This window comes from Ailuropoda melanoleuca, chromosome 16, assembly GCF_002007445.2.
Source record: "Ailuropoda melanoleuca isolate Jingjing chromosome 16, ASM200744v2, whole genome shotgun sequence".
Lineage (NCBI taxonomy): Eukaryota > Metazoa > Chordata > Mammalia > Carnivora > Ursidae > Ailuropoda > Ailuropoda melanoleuca.
Window position 1 is genome coordinate 420,825 of NC_048233.1, and position 13,121 is coordinate 433,945.

Sequence of the window (13,121 nt, forward strand, 5' to 3'; positions counted from 1 at the left end):
TGTGGGGGGAGGCCTACCTTCCTTCTGCGGTGGTAGTTCAGTATCTACTGGCAGGGGTGTGGGAGCGCCCCCTGCTGGCTTCCCGACTCCATTTTAACCAAGGCTTCTTTTTATTAATTTTCACATTTCTCCCTTTTGATCAAGATCTGTTTTGAAAGCATTGCCGATCAAAAGTCAGGTTTTCCATATGTAGTGGTTTTGTTCCTCAGTGCCAAGAAGGACCTTCCTTGCTTGTCGTGTCCTACTTGGGGGGGAGTACAAAGCAGTTGAAAACCACTTAAGGCCACACTGGATAACAAGGAGGGTTAGAAGAGAGAACTCCCTGGCACTTCCCACCTATAGTCTATATTTATCAAAATGTAAGCATTGGAGGTCATCCTGAAGCACCGTGTTATTGGGTACATAGTTTTTAGAAAGTTTGACAGACAACAAAATACAAAGCTTAAAATAATTCAGTTTTGATTTCTGCTTAAAGAAGTAACATGAATTCCAAATTACATGATGGTTCTAAGCCAGGACTCTAACTCTGAAAGCAGCCAGCTGAAATATTTATTGGCACTTAATTCTGGTTTGAGGGAGAAATGTTCTCCCTACAAAAGCACGCCTCCTGGAAGTCTCTGCTTTATGTAAAGGGTCCAGGAAAGGACAATACTGGATACAGCAAGAGCAAGCTGAAAGACATAACTGAGCACATCAGGTTCAGTGCAAGTGGAAAAATGCAGCCATAGCTCTTGGACTTTTTGCAGAACAGCAAAACTTAAGCAAGGTTTTAAATCAGTATTGTTCTATCTCAAAAGAGCCGTATGGAACCAGATGTTTTATTGATAATAAAGCCTGTGAAGTTGCAAATTCAGAGATCATTAATTTGGATAAGAATCCAGAGTCAGTTAATAGTTTAGATGAAAGAAGGCTTTTGTGACTTCTGAATCTCCTTAACCCTTCAGAAAAGGCAAGTGAGAATGAGTCCCAGAATCATGATGAGGTTGTTTCCAAAAGGCCATAATCAAAGGAAGAGGTTTCCCCCTTTTGCAGGTAAGGACATCATGTTTCCACGAAGAAGAGAGAAGCAGTAGTGAGAAAAAGGCGTACAGGCCTGCTCCAGACCTCTTAGAAAGCTGTCTCACCTGGTGGTGCCTGCTTCAATTCCAGACCTTTCCTTCCAGGTCAGCAGGGGGTGTGCAGGTCTAGCCAGGGTCTGGTGCTTTCTTTAGAGGTGTTGTGTGAATCCAAGAGTCTTTTCCCTGGAGTTTGATGGCTTAAGAGTTGGTTAGCAGTCTCTGACAAGGTCGAGTCTTTCTGGAGGTGTCTTTTCCGATAGATGAAATCTCCATGTTGCAAGACGTGATGCTCAAGGTTGTCATCTCCTGGGAGCGCACTGTGAGAAGACTGAGCTACCAAAGCATGGTTATTTTTAATAGAAGCAATTAGACCTTTACAATTTTGAAGTAGTTCTCCTTTTATCAAGGGTCAGAGGAGGCAGGGGCCAAGTACGTTGGATGTCCTATGAGGATCTCAAAGGGTGACAGACTATGCTTTCCCATAAGGCAGATCTGGGATTTGGAAGGACTGGTGGCGGTGCTTGCAGCTACCGTATTTGGAGGGTCTCCACACATTTTGCCAGCTGAGTCCTAATACTGCTGTTAGTGTATTTGACTAACGCTGAGGAGTAGAGGAGGTATGGACAATGAAAGTATAGAACCAATTAAACAGCACAGACTTGTCGAAGTCCCTGGTTAGTAAAATGGGTTTCCTCTTCACTTTGAAGTTTGAGAGGGTCCTCAGATAGGGATAATCTTTTCTTCTTCTTCTTTTTTTTTTTTTAAAGATTTCTTTGATTTGTTTATTTGAGAGAGAAAGCACAAGCAGAGGGAGGGGCAGAGGGAGAGAATCTCAAGCAGACTCCATGCTGAGTGTGGAGCCTGATGCGGGGCTCAGTGCCAAGACCTTGAGATCATGACCTGAGCAGAATCCAAGAATTGGATGCTTAACTGACTGCACCACCCAGGCGCCCTGGGGATAATCTTTTTCTAACAGAATTTTAGCCACAGGAGAAGCATTTGCCAGTGTAAAAGGGAAAGCTTTGGTCAGTGGGAAAACACAAGCCATGACTAAAACATTTATCCCCAACATCCATGAGATGGGGAAACTATATAAAATCCATTTATCTGAATAGCTTTCTCTGGATTGTACTTTGGATGGGTGGACAAGTGAGGTGGACAGTTTTTGTGGCCTTATTAGTATTTCCCCACTGGTACTCGTTCATGAATGCTGTCAGTTTGTCAGTAGATCAACTGTTTAATGCATGTACAGTGGTAAATAGCAAAAACTTTAGAATTTCTGGTAGGGCTGGATTGTTACTTGGTCCAAACCAGAGTTCTCTTTTTATCAAACCATTGAACAATTATTACATTTCTAATATTGTTTTTTCCTCTCGGGTCAATTGGGTCTCTCTGGTCAGTTTTTCCAAATTATCATTGGTGAGAACATCCCTTTGGAACATGACAGAGGTTTGGCTACTGGTTCCCTTGAAAGTGTGGTTTTTGGTTTTGTTTTTTTGTGAAACTGTCAGCAAGGTCGTTGCCTTTGAATTCTAGGGAATTGAGTCTGGAATGCCCATGAAACTTAACAGCCAGAGCAGCCAGTAAAAGTATGGCATCTGGTAAATTAAGGACATAGGAGCCTTTTAAAATTGTATCCCCATTGGAGGCAAGGATACCTCCTTGTTTTCATACTATTCCAAAGTCATGAGCTCACCAAAGGCATATGGACTATCGGTATAAATGTTTGCCGTTTTGCCCTTTGCTAAGGAACCGGCTTGAGTGAGGGCGTGTAGCTGCCCGTTGGGCTGACACAGCCAGGGGTGAAAGTGCTGCTCATTGTCCACAGAAGGACTTGCATGCAGTAGCATACCCAGCATGGCATTTACCATTTTCCTCTTTATCAACAGGAATACTAAGAATGCCCTATAGAGTGGTGCCTGGGTGGCTAAGTCGTTAAGCGTCCGCCTGCGGCTCAGGTCAGGCTCAGGTCATGATCCCAGCGTTCTGGGATCGAGCCCCGCATCAGGCTCCCTGCTCAGCGGGAGGCCTGTTTCTCCCTCTCACACTCCCCCTGCTTGTTGTCTTCCCTCTCTCACTGCCTCTCTCTCTGTCAAATAAATAAATAAAATCTTAAAAAAAAAAAAAAAAGAATGCCCTATATAGATGAATTCCAGTGAAAAGAATCTGCTTTCAGTGGAAGTGAATCTCAGTAGCATATGGGAGTTAGGGACAGCAGGGTGCCCTGGGATAGCAGTGTTATTTGTTGCTCAGAGGTCCATTCTTGGCCACTGGGTTTTCTTACAGGTAAAACAGGAGCATTCCAGGGACTAGTGTAGGAAGTAATGAGGCCTGAGCCTTGTAACCTTCTGTTAGGGCTTAATGCCTTGAAGTGCTTGGGTGAAGTGCTTTGTTTATACGGTGTTGATTAACGCTGAGGAGAGGTTTTGAGAGATTTCTTTGAATCCCAATGGGAGGTGCACTGTGGATTCTGCCAGTTATCATCGGTTGAAGGTTTTGCCCATAAAGAGAGAAGTAACTGAGCCAGTCAGAGTAAATAATCAGTGCCTCCAGACTCGGCTATAGCGCCATCAGGAAGGAACACATAAAGATGTCAAAAGCTCATCTGATTTTTCTGGTTGGCTGTTTTGGTTACTACCAACAAATTCTAGAATTATTTACCCCTTTGGGGAGAAAGAAATTCCAGCCTGATACTTTTCTAAAAAAATCTCAGCCCAGCAAATGCATAGCGGTGGAAGAACGAAGGAGAAAATGTATATATCTCTGAAAGGGTCTACACAAAGGGAATAGGTTCAGAGACAGGAACGTGTTGAGGTTTTTGAGACCCCTACTATTTGAGCTGTTTTAGTACTCGGCAGTGGAGGCTACGTTATAGCCTTTAGTACTCTCAGCTGTGATGTCAGTACGGACAAAGAGTATAGCTGTGATGTCAGTACGGACAAAGAGATTAATCCTGATCTGGAGAGTGGTTTCTCCAAGCCAGTTGAGAGTGAGGATTGGGAAAAGCCCCTGTAGTTCCTTGGAGCCTCATCATTGGGAAGTGGGATCCCGGAAAGGCTGGCTGTGGGGTTAAAGGCTCCTGAAGTGCTTAAGTTTGTAACAATCTTTTTTCCTGTATCCTGGCTCTTTGCAATAATAGCAGAAACTAGGAGGTTTTTGCTTTGTTAGGAGCCTTCATTTGCCAAAGTTGAAAATTAAGAATCTTAGCGGTCTTTCTTTTAGGTTACTTACTTGGATGCGAGCCAGCTGCTCTGGCAAGTTAAATCTGGAGTGGACACAATTTCCCATTCCATCCTGGTCCTTTTTAGCTAAAGGAGAAAAACTAGCCCATTAACAGAATTAAATGCTACCCAGATGGATTCACATCTAAAGACCAGAACTTTCTTTAAAAACATTCTGGAGGGCGTCTGGATGGCTCAGTTGGTTAGGAGTCTGCCTTTGGCTCAGGTTCTGATCCCAGGGTTCTGATCGAGCCCCACATTGGGGTCCCTGCACAGTGGGGAGCCTGCTGCTCCCTCTCCCTGCTGCCCCCCCCGTCAAATAATTAAATCTTAAAAAAAACAACCCATTTTGGACTTGACTGTAATAGTCATGAACAGGTTCATCAGGCTTTGTGCGCAAACCTGAACTTTACTCCTATCAGCAGGCTTAGGAAAAGCTACTGTAATTGCTCTTGAACATTTCCCAATTTGTTCTAGCACCTTGCCAAAAGTGAGGGGTTTGGTGATCTAAATCCCCTTCGGGATGTTCCCATTGGGCTAGTTTCATCCAATGTTTGGCCTGGCCCTCACCAAGGAGCATGTGGACTAATTAATAAAAATCTGAGAAACCAGGTTGATAAGGTTGAATATGTTAAATTCTTTAGCAACCTATAGGACCTTCAGTTACTTTAGGAAACTGATAACTATGGCTGGCAGTTTGGCCTTAGTCCAAGAAACATAAGAAACTTGGGGTTTATTGAGATCCTCAGAAGACTAAACTTTAAAGGGGCAAGGTTGAATAGGTTGAAGAGAGGAGACAGTGGGGAGAGGTTTGGAGGAAAAGTGAAGTTTGGCAGAAAGAATAGAGGAAAATTGCACTGGAGCTGGGGCCTGAGCACAGGTAGCTGCCTCCCGTCTGGAAACAAGGGAGAGGATGGGGATGGGTGGGAGGCTTCAGAAGCAATTTTGACTTCTTTCAGCTGTTTGCCTCAGTTAATTTCAAAGTAGTATTTTGCAGAGGCAAACCTAGAATCCTGACATTTGGGAGCCTCAAGGTACTGATTAAAATAGACATCCCATTCAGTTTTTTCCCCTTTTTTAGGGGCCACAGCTTTCTAATTTAGAGTAAAACAAGTTTGGGGAGAAAAAGTGCCTCATAATGGCCACTGACATTCTAAATTATTTTTAGTTAAGTCCATTTAGTTAGAAATGTACATGAGAAGGGGGGGGGCATTTGTATGACTGGGATCCCATTTCTTAGGTGTTTTTTGTTTGTTTTCCTAGAGCAAAAAGAAAAGTTCCTAAACAGCAAAGTTTCAACAGGAATAGCCTGGTCCCAAAGGAGTAGACTGAAGGCCAGCACAGTTCCAGCAGAACAGTCGGTTCCTAAAAAAGGAGTCAGACCAAAGGCCAGACAAGTACTCTCAGAAAGGATAAGTCCTTAAAACAGGTCCCATATAAAGCCTGGAAAGCTCAAGCATCGAGCACAGAATTCGAAATCCAGAAGAAAACTTACCCTCAAACTTCAAGGTCAGTGAGAAAGCAGTGAGCATGACTGGCCCCATGGTCCCAGCACATGTTCGCTGCCCAGCCTTACAGCTGTTGGGGTCATCTGTGAGCCCCACTTCGATCACCAAATAATGGTAACCTTGGGAATAAAACTGCCACTGACTTTACCAGCAGCAGTGGGTTCATCCCGGAATAGCAGAGAACTGTACTTCAGGACAAGCAAGTTATGGCAAAACCATCTAAGCTCACAAAACAAAGGAGAGGACTGCTCCTTTCCAGAGGAAGGGGGGAAGCTGGGAGGGCTGTTAAAAAGCAAAAAGCCCATTGGAGTAAGTATAGTGGCCTCTCATTGGCTGACTGGTACCAGTCAATCGGCTGGATTGTTGCTGGGGTGAAAGGCAAGGAGGGTAACATCAGACTAGTAGGTCTGTTTCTTCCTGTTGGGTGTAAAATTCGTGAGCAGTCGAGGCTTGAGAGCGCGTCTGCTGGCCATGACTCCACTCTCAGCAGTGTTTCCTTTTATTTTCACAGTGTCAAAGTCTGGAGGAAATCAATTAAATGTTTATGTGAATTCTTTCCTTTAAAAAAGATTTCTTTATTTACTTTAGAGAGAGCGGGAGCGGGCAGGCGTGGGCATAGTGGTGGGAGGGGCAGAGGGAGAGAACCTTCAAGCCGACTCCCTGCTGAGCCCGGAGCTGGCAGCAGGGGCTCCATCTCACCACCCTGAGGCCGTGACGTGAGCGGAAGCTGCGAGTTGGGCACCGAACCAATCAAGCCACCCAGGAGCCCCATAGGTGAATTATTTCTTGAGAGAAGGAGGTGAAGGCCAGTGTTCATTCACTGCACCTTTACATTGGCAGTGACTTGTGGACATGGTTTGGCCTTTTTCCTGAGGGACATGTTCTGTTTCATTCTTTGTCCTGATCTGGTTAATGGCTCCAGCTCTTGCCTCTTGCCCTATGGAGGGCCTGTAGATGGCCCACAATGCAACGTCCTTGTTGATTCCCTGTCCAAATACACGTGAGTCCTTTGCTCTTGACCACCATACCCAGCCGTAGGGGTGGGCTCTTCCAGATACCCAGTGTGAGGGTTGGGGGGTAGCCTCTAGCTTTGCATGACCCCCAAAGGCCAACAGGAGCACCTGAGACTGGGAGATGGGCAGATCTGAGAATAATTGTGTCCCACAAATGTGCATGGCTCCCTGGCGTCGGAAAGCATGTCTTCCACCAGTGCTGGTCTTGGCCTCCTTTTCACTTGCATATGGGAGCCTCACCCTTCCTACAGAGGAGTTGGTTGTCTATTCTTGTTTTTTTATCTCCTCTACATTGAAGAACCAAGATAAAGTTGCCAGATTTCATTGTTGTTTACCCTATAAAATGACCATTTCATTTGGTTCTACCTGATATTGTGTGTAAACACACACACAAGCAAATACATTATTATATCGAGGCTGTTCTGTAGGTCTCGCCCTTTTCATGTTGTGTCTATCCCACTTCATGAGTGTAATCTTTTTGAACTCAGTCCCCAGTTGCCTTTTGTCTGGTCAGCTGTTTATGATGAGTTATTTAGTTTGAAATATGTGCCATACAGGAGCTCTAATCTTTTGTGTAATTGTCAAATATACATTTTCTTTCCTTCTGTCTTTCTTGGCCACCGAATGCTAAGAAAATATTTTATTTTCAAAGCTTCTTTTTCTTTATATACATTTTACAAGAGCTTTTTCTGTATGAATGCCATTGAAACCATGTGGCCTGTGGGGAGAACTGGTCTGCCTGGCTGTCTCTTACTCCCCAAACTTTATTCTCTCATTCCCTTAAGTCAGGATCAACACGGTATACTACCGACTTCTCAGCATAGTTGTGTGGATAAAAGAGATAATGTGAATGTTCTGAGGATGGTTATACGCTGAAGGAAGGCTTGTGTAGTAGTCGTATTAGTGGTCATGGTAATAACAAGAGAGTCCCTGAAAACTTCCACGTATACTTCATTTTTCCCAAGATTTTATTTATTTATTTATTTATTTGAGAGCTTGCACGGTGGAGTGGAGGGAGGGGCAGAGGGAAACCCAAGCCGACTTGGCACTGAGCCAGAGCCAACTTGGGGCTCCGTCTCATGACCCTGAGAACACAACCTGAGCTGAAACCAAGAGTCAGACGCTTTACCAAGTGTGCCACCCAGGTGCCCTGGCTAACCTTATTCTTGTAGGAAATGCGCTAATATAAGTATTTGCTTAAAAAGAATTCATGAACTAGACTGCCCTATTTGCCTGATCAATGAGGTCTTGTAGTCAGTGGGCTCTGGGTGGGAGAGCTGAACTCTGAGGTTGGAGGACTGACCCTGGGGACCTCTCAGTGCCTTGGCAAGTTTCTATGATAAGGAAAGCTCCAGAGTCTGGTCACCCGGTTGCTGCCCAGGCTCCATGCTGAGAAAGGAGCAGCCTGGATGAGTGTGATTGGGATGGGCGAGGTGTGAGCTTGGCTGCTGTGGCTGGAGAGCGCCTTAGAGCCAGGTCCCAGGATGGCTCCCTTAATTCTCTCCTGAGGGTCCCAGAGGGGGTGTCCCTGCAGGGAACAGCTGCCTATCCTGTGTGTATGTGTGTCCTCTTCCAGGCTGCTGACTTGGGACACCCACAAAGCCGGAAGCAAATCGGAGCCCTGCCAGGCCACCTGTGCCATGGATTGTAAGGTCAGCCCTTGGGCTTCTCCTGGAGGAATGGGAGGGGGGCGAACATGACTGCAGCCAGTTTGTTCTTCACGTGTGTGCTGTCAGTGCGGACCCCGCTGACGGCGTCTTTGACGGTGCTGCAGACAGGAGCCTCACGTTCACAAGTCACTGGAGTGCAGTAAAGACAAGACAGCAAAGACCTGTCTTGTCCCCTCGTCCTCTTCCCTCTCCCTTATGCCTGACCACTCACCGGAAAGGACAAGGCAACTTTCTGATTCAGGACCACTTAGAAGCTCTAAGTAAAATGATTTCTCAGCATTCTTGGAAGCAATCTCCCTGAGGTCATGTAGGCCATCCCCTGGCTTCAGCAGGCTGATACCTAAATTGCCTTCTCTGTACTCATCATTTAACTAGCTGGAAGAGAAAATCATGGCATCTCCAGTCAAAAGCTCTTTTATTCATCTACTTACTGTATAGTCTTTCTGCTTCCCTTCCTTGCCAACTTCTGTAGGGCCCCCAGCCCCAGGGGCTCCTCTGTGTCCACACTGTGCATCAGCCTTTTGTGCTCACCAGCCATTGTGGGAGGTATCTGCAAAAAATCTAAGGATTTGCTGGTTAGTGAACTTGGTGGCCCACCGTTTCTAAATCCCTAAGCATAGCAACACCTGACACCTGTCAGGTTCTCAAGGTGTGGTTGAGTACCCTCCTACAGGGTGGAAACAGCATGGTGTTTCAGCTTGGTAGCCGGAGGGCCTGAGACACGGTAGGCTCAGCGGAGACGGTAGCTGCCTGGCCAAGAGATTGCAGCAGTGCCTTTGTCCTGATAAAGGTCTGTTCTCAGTATTCAAAATTCTCTTCCATTCGGTGCCATTTAAACCTGCCCATTCTTGTCTTATAAGTGTATGTATGTATGTGTTAAGATTTCCCTTAGTTTTTCTTGTAGGGCAGGTCTACTGCTGTACTGTGGTTTATCTTCTTTGTTTATTTAATTTTTTTTAAGTAGTCTCCACAGGGCTTGAACTCATGGCCCTGAGATGAAGACCTGAGCTGAGATCAAGAGCCAGACACTTAACCGACCAAGCCACCCTGGCGTCCCTATTTATTTCTTTAAGTAAACCCAGCGCCCCAGTGGGGCTCGAACTCAGGATGCCAAGGTCGAGAGCTGCGTGTTCCACCTACAGAGCCAGCCGGGCGTCCCCATTCTTGTCCTTTAACTTGCCACTGTTGTGTCCTTTCCTGTATCGTTGAGATGTCTGCATTACGAGCAGCGTTGCATGTCACGCTGTTTGGCACTTGAACTTCCACGAGTGCTTTTGTCCACCTTGTCCATTCTCCTGAAAACTCTCCAGTGGAGGAAGGGGGACAGAATTACTCTTAGCGTTTTCTCTTTTCCAGCTTCAAGGTGAGAAAAAGACAGAAGTTGCTCAGGATCCCGTGAAGCTGGGCTTCACAGTGAAACACTGAGCAATTTCCTCCTACATTTCAGAGTTTGGCCCCCATCACAGTTTTCATCCTGTTGTAGATTTTTCTGACTTTTTTCCTTTGAGGTTTTTCCAGTTTTTAAAAAATTGTGATAGAACACATAGCATAAAATTTACCATTTTAACCTTTTTTTAAGAACACAATTCACTGGCATTAAGCACATTCACGTTGTGGTGACACCATCACCACCGTCCACCTCCAGAACTTTTCAGCTGTTTAACTGAAACTCTGTCCCCTTTAAATACTAACTCCCATCCTCCTGTCCCCATCTCTGCAGTCCCCTCTCCACTCTCCGTCTCTATGAATCTGACTACTAGCCATCCCTCAGAGAAGTGGAGTCAGGCAGTATTTGTCCTACTGTGTGTCTGACTTATTGCATGTAGCATCATGTCTTGTGTTTGATTTTTGGTTTGGGTTTGTTGTTTTGTTTTGTTTTTTGCTGTTATGGTACTGTTTATCCACATTTTAGCATTCTTTTTTATTATTATTATTTGACAGAAAGAAACAGAGCACAAGTGGGAGTAGGGCAGGCAGAGGGAGAGGGAGAAGCAGACTCCCCGCTGAGCAGGGAGCCTGATGCAGGGCTGAGCCGAAGGCAGACACTTAACTGACTGAGCCGCCCAGGTGCCCTTTGATCATTTCTCTTAACATACTTTTTCCTGTGATTTAAAAGGATAAATAGCTATCAAATCTTATATCTTCTGAAGCATCCATTTCAACTTTATCACTAGAAGATCAGAAAGAGTCACAGGGGGGCATCTGGGTGGCTGAGTAAATAGAGCGTCCAGCTCAGCTCAGGTGGTGAGAGCCAGCCCCACGTTGGGCCCCGTGCTCAGTGCGGAGTCTGCTTGAGATTCTCTCTCCCTCTCCCTCTGCCTCTCCCACTCATTCTCTCTCTCTCTCAAATCTTTTTTTTAAAAAAAACTCACAGTTTCATATTTGGTTTTTCACAAACTCTATTTGTTCTTGGAATTAAATACTGTCAGCTCTGAGCCCACTTTCTGATACGTGTTTTACTCTGGACTGTTCTTGACCTGTGCATCTAACGATGTCTGTCCACCTGTTTTCTAACCAGCTGGTACCGTACGTTTGAGTGTGTGGTAACTCAGCCCACAGCCCTGCCCTGGCCCTCCTTTCTTCTCTCCTCGCCAGAACATCTCCTTCAGGTAGAAATGAAGGATGCTCTTGAGTTTCTAAGCTGTCTTGTATCGCCCGGCCTCACCGTGCCGGCATTGTAAGGATTTGCTATAGTAGAGGGAAAGGCTGCATTACAATACATAAGCACCTTGTTTTATGCATTTCATTTATTTAAAACAATCTGCCCTCTAAAAATTGTCCTAAAAGTTTTCTGAATTTTTTTAATGAAAAATATTAAGGACTTAGAAGACAGAAATAAATATTACCATCACCTTCATCTTCTTCTGAGCTTCTCCTACAGCCAAGTATGTGCGTTTTACATTTACCCGGGAGATCTTAGTATCCCTAGCTTTCTGGGTGATTCCCTCTTTCATCCTAGGTCTTTGTTTGCTCTGAGCGCAGCCGGCTGCCGGTCGTACAAGCACTCACCTTTGTTTGCCAAGAACACTGTCCCAGGTGCAGTCAATACCCCAGAAACGTCCTTGCTGGCTCCCAGATGCTCAGCTGAGCTCCTGCGGCAAGTGGTGCTTGGCTCATGGGGGTTGGCAGGCAGAGCTTGCCAGCCCCTTGTGTTAGAGCGGGAACCGTCCTCTTCCGTCTGGGTTGTGATTAAGGGGCATATCCTCCTGAAGCAAACCAAGCCTGCCCAGAGGGAGGCATTATGTGTGGTTGATACTGCCCAGGGTTTATGGAAAATTAGCCCCACGCACAATACCATCTTAGCCCACAAAGGAGGTTATGAAAAAGAGCTTCTTACCGCTGGATGCTTAGCTGGTAGGGTGGGCTGAAGTTGCTAAAAGATACCCGGGAGTTAGCAAAAGCATGTAGGTGTAAGGATGGCATCTAAATGATGATATTTGCTGACTTCTTTAAAACAGCCTTTGGAACTTCCTTCTCTGAAAGCAGGCTCACCCCAGCTCAGTGTTTTCAGGATGTCATGCAAATGGTAGATGAGCCACTTTCTGCAGAACTGGAGCTCATTCTTTGGCACCTACAGGGGGCACTGCAGACTTGGTCTCTGCCCACTGGGTCCTCTTGTACCCACAGGGTCATTCAGACATTTTGGGCCAGTAAGATGTTTTAGGCCCAGCTGTCCCCAGAGCCTTTCCGCCAGGCTCAGTTGCAGGCAGGGCCTATGGCCCTGGACCGGGTTCCCACATGTCTCCCTAACTCCCTTTTTATCTTAGGTCAGCAATGGTCCAGGCCTCCAGGATGAGCACATCACAAACTTGCTGGTGTTTGGCTTCCTCCAAAACTGCTCCAACTCTAATTTCCACAAAGAGTTGGAGGTGTTGGGCCACGAGGTGTCCATGCCAGCTTACCTCCAGGAGGACTACGACGATGGGCTGCAGACAGACGGCAACCGGTGCAGCTACTTCCTGGAAAGTGGGGAGAGAGGTAGGCATCTGGCACAGCCTTGTCTGCCCCAGATCTGGGCTTTGCTGTCTCCAGGAATGTTTAGGGAATCTAAGTGCTGGAAGGGAGCTTTGGGCTCAGTGTCCACCTCCCTAGTTTCAGTCCATCATAGATGTTTGTGTCATATGATGGTTTGGTCTGTACCTGATGGCCCCAGTAGAGCAGGCCTGACTGAGTGTCTAATTAGTTGCAGTCCATTCAGTTTCTTGATGATGACTCTTTGAATCTGTATAGTGTCTTACACTTTCATATGTATCGTGGTGGGATTATCTACAACACACCTAGGGCATTGAAGTATTCTGAACCTAATTTCCAAATGAGGAACCAGGCCCAGAGACAGGTAAATGATGAACCCCAAATCAAAGAGCAGTGGGGCACAGTCGAGCCAGGATTTGGGGCCAGTCCTCTCTTCTCGACCTGGGCTCTGTTGTCTCCCCGTTGTGCTCCCAGCATGTCACGGTTCCCATGCTTCACCTCTCCTCACGCTCATCCCTGTGCTACCTGCTATAACTTCACTGTTTTCTCCTCTGTGCCCTTGGTGCAGCCTCCACAGAAGCAGGCCATCCTGAGCTGAAGGCTGAGGGAGCAGGGCTGGGAAGCATGTTGAACATCAGCCTCTCCTAGATTCTGGGCTCGTTGGAATTCCATGAGGAAC

General features: G+C 46.1%; 1 protein-coding gene across 4 annotated transcripts in view; it reads left to right on the forward strand.

The window, feature by feature from the left end:
* Positions 1 to 13,121, forward strand: part of BID (BH3 interacting domain death agonist) — a 44,685-nt gene that overhangs the window by 22,518 nt on the left and 9,046 nt on the right. For 3 of the 4 annotated variants that reach the window (XM_034645539.1, XM_034645540.1, XM_019807486.2), the window contains exons 2-3: positions 8,377 to 8,452; positions 12,238 to 12,448. In XM_034645539.1, coding sequence (XP_034501430.1) covers positions 8,441 to 8,452; positions 12,238 to 12,448 — 223 coding nt within the window. In that variant the 5' untranslated portion in view covers positions 8,377 to 8,440. Of the gene's footprint in view, positions 1 to 5,542; positions 5,789 to 8,376; positions 8,453 to 12,237; positions 12,449 to 13,121 lie in introns of all 4 variants that reach the window. The other variant, XM_011234189.3, reaches the window with a different exon arrangement.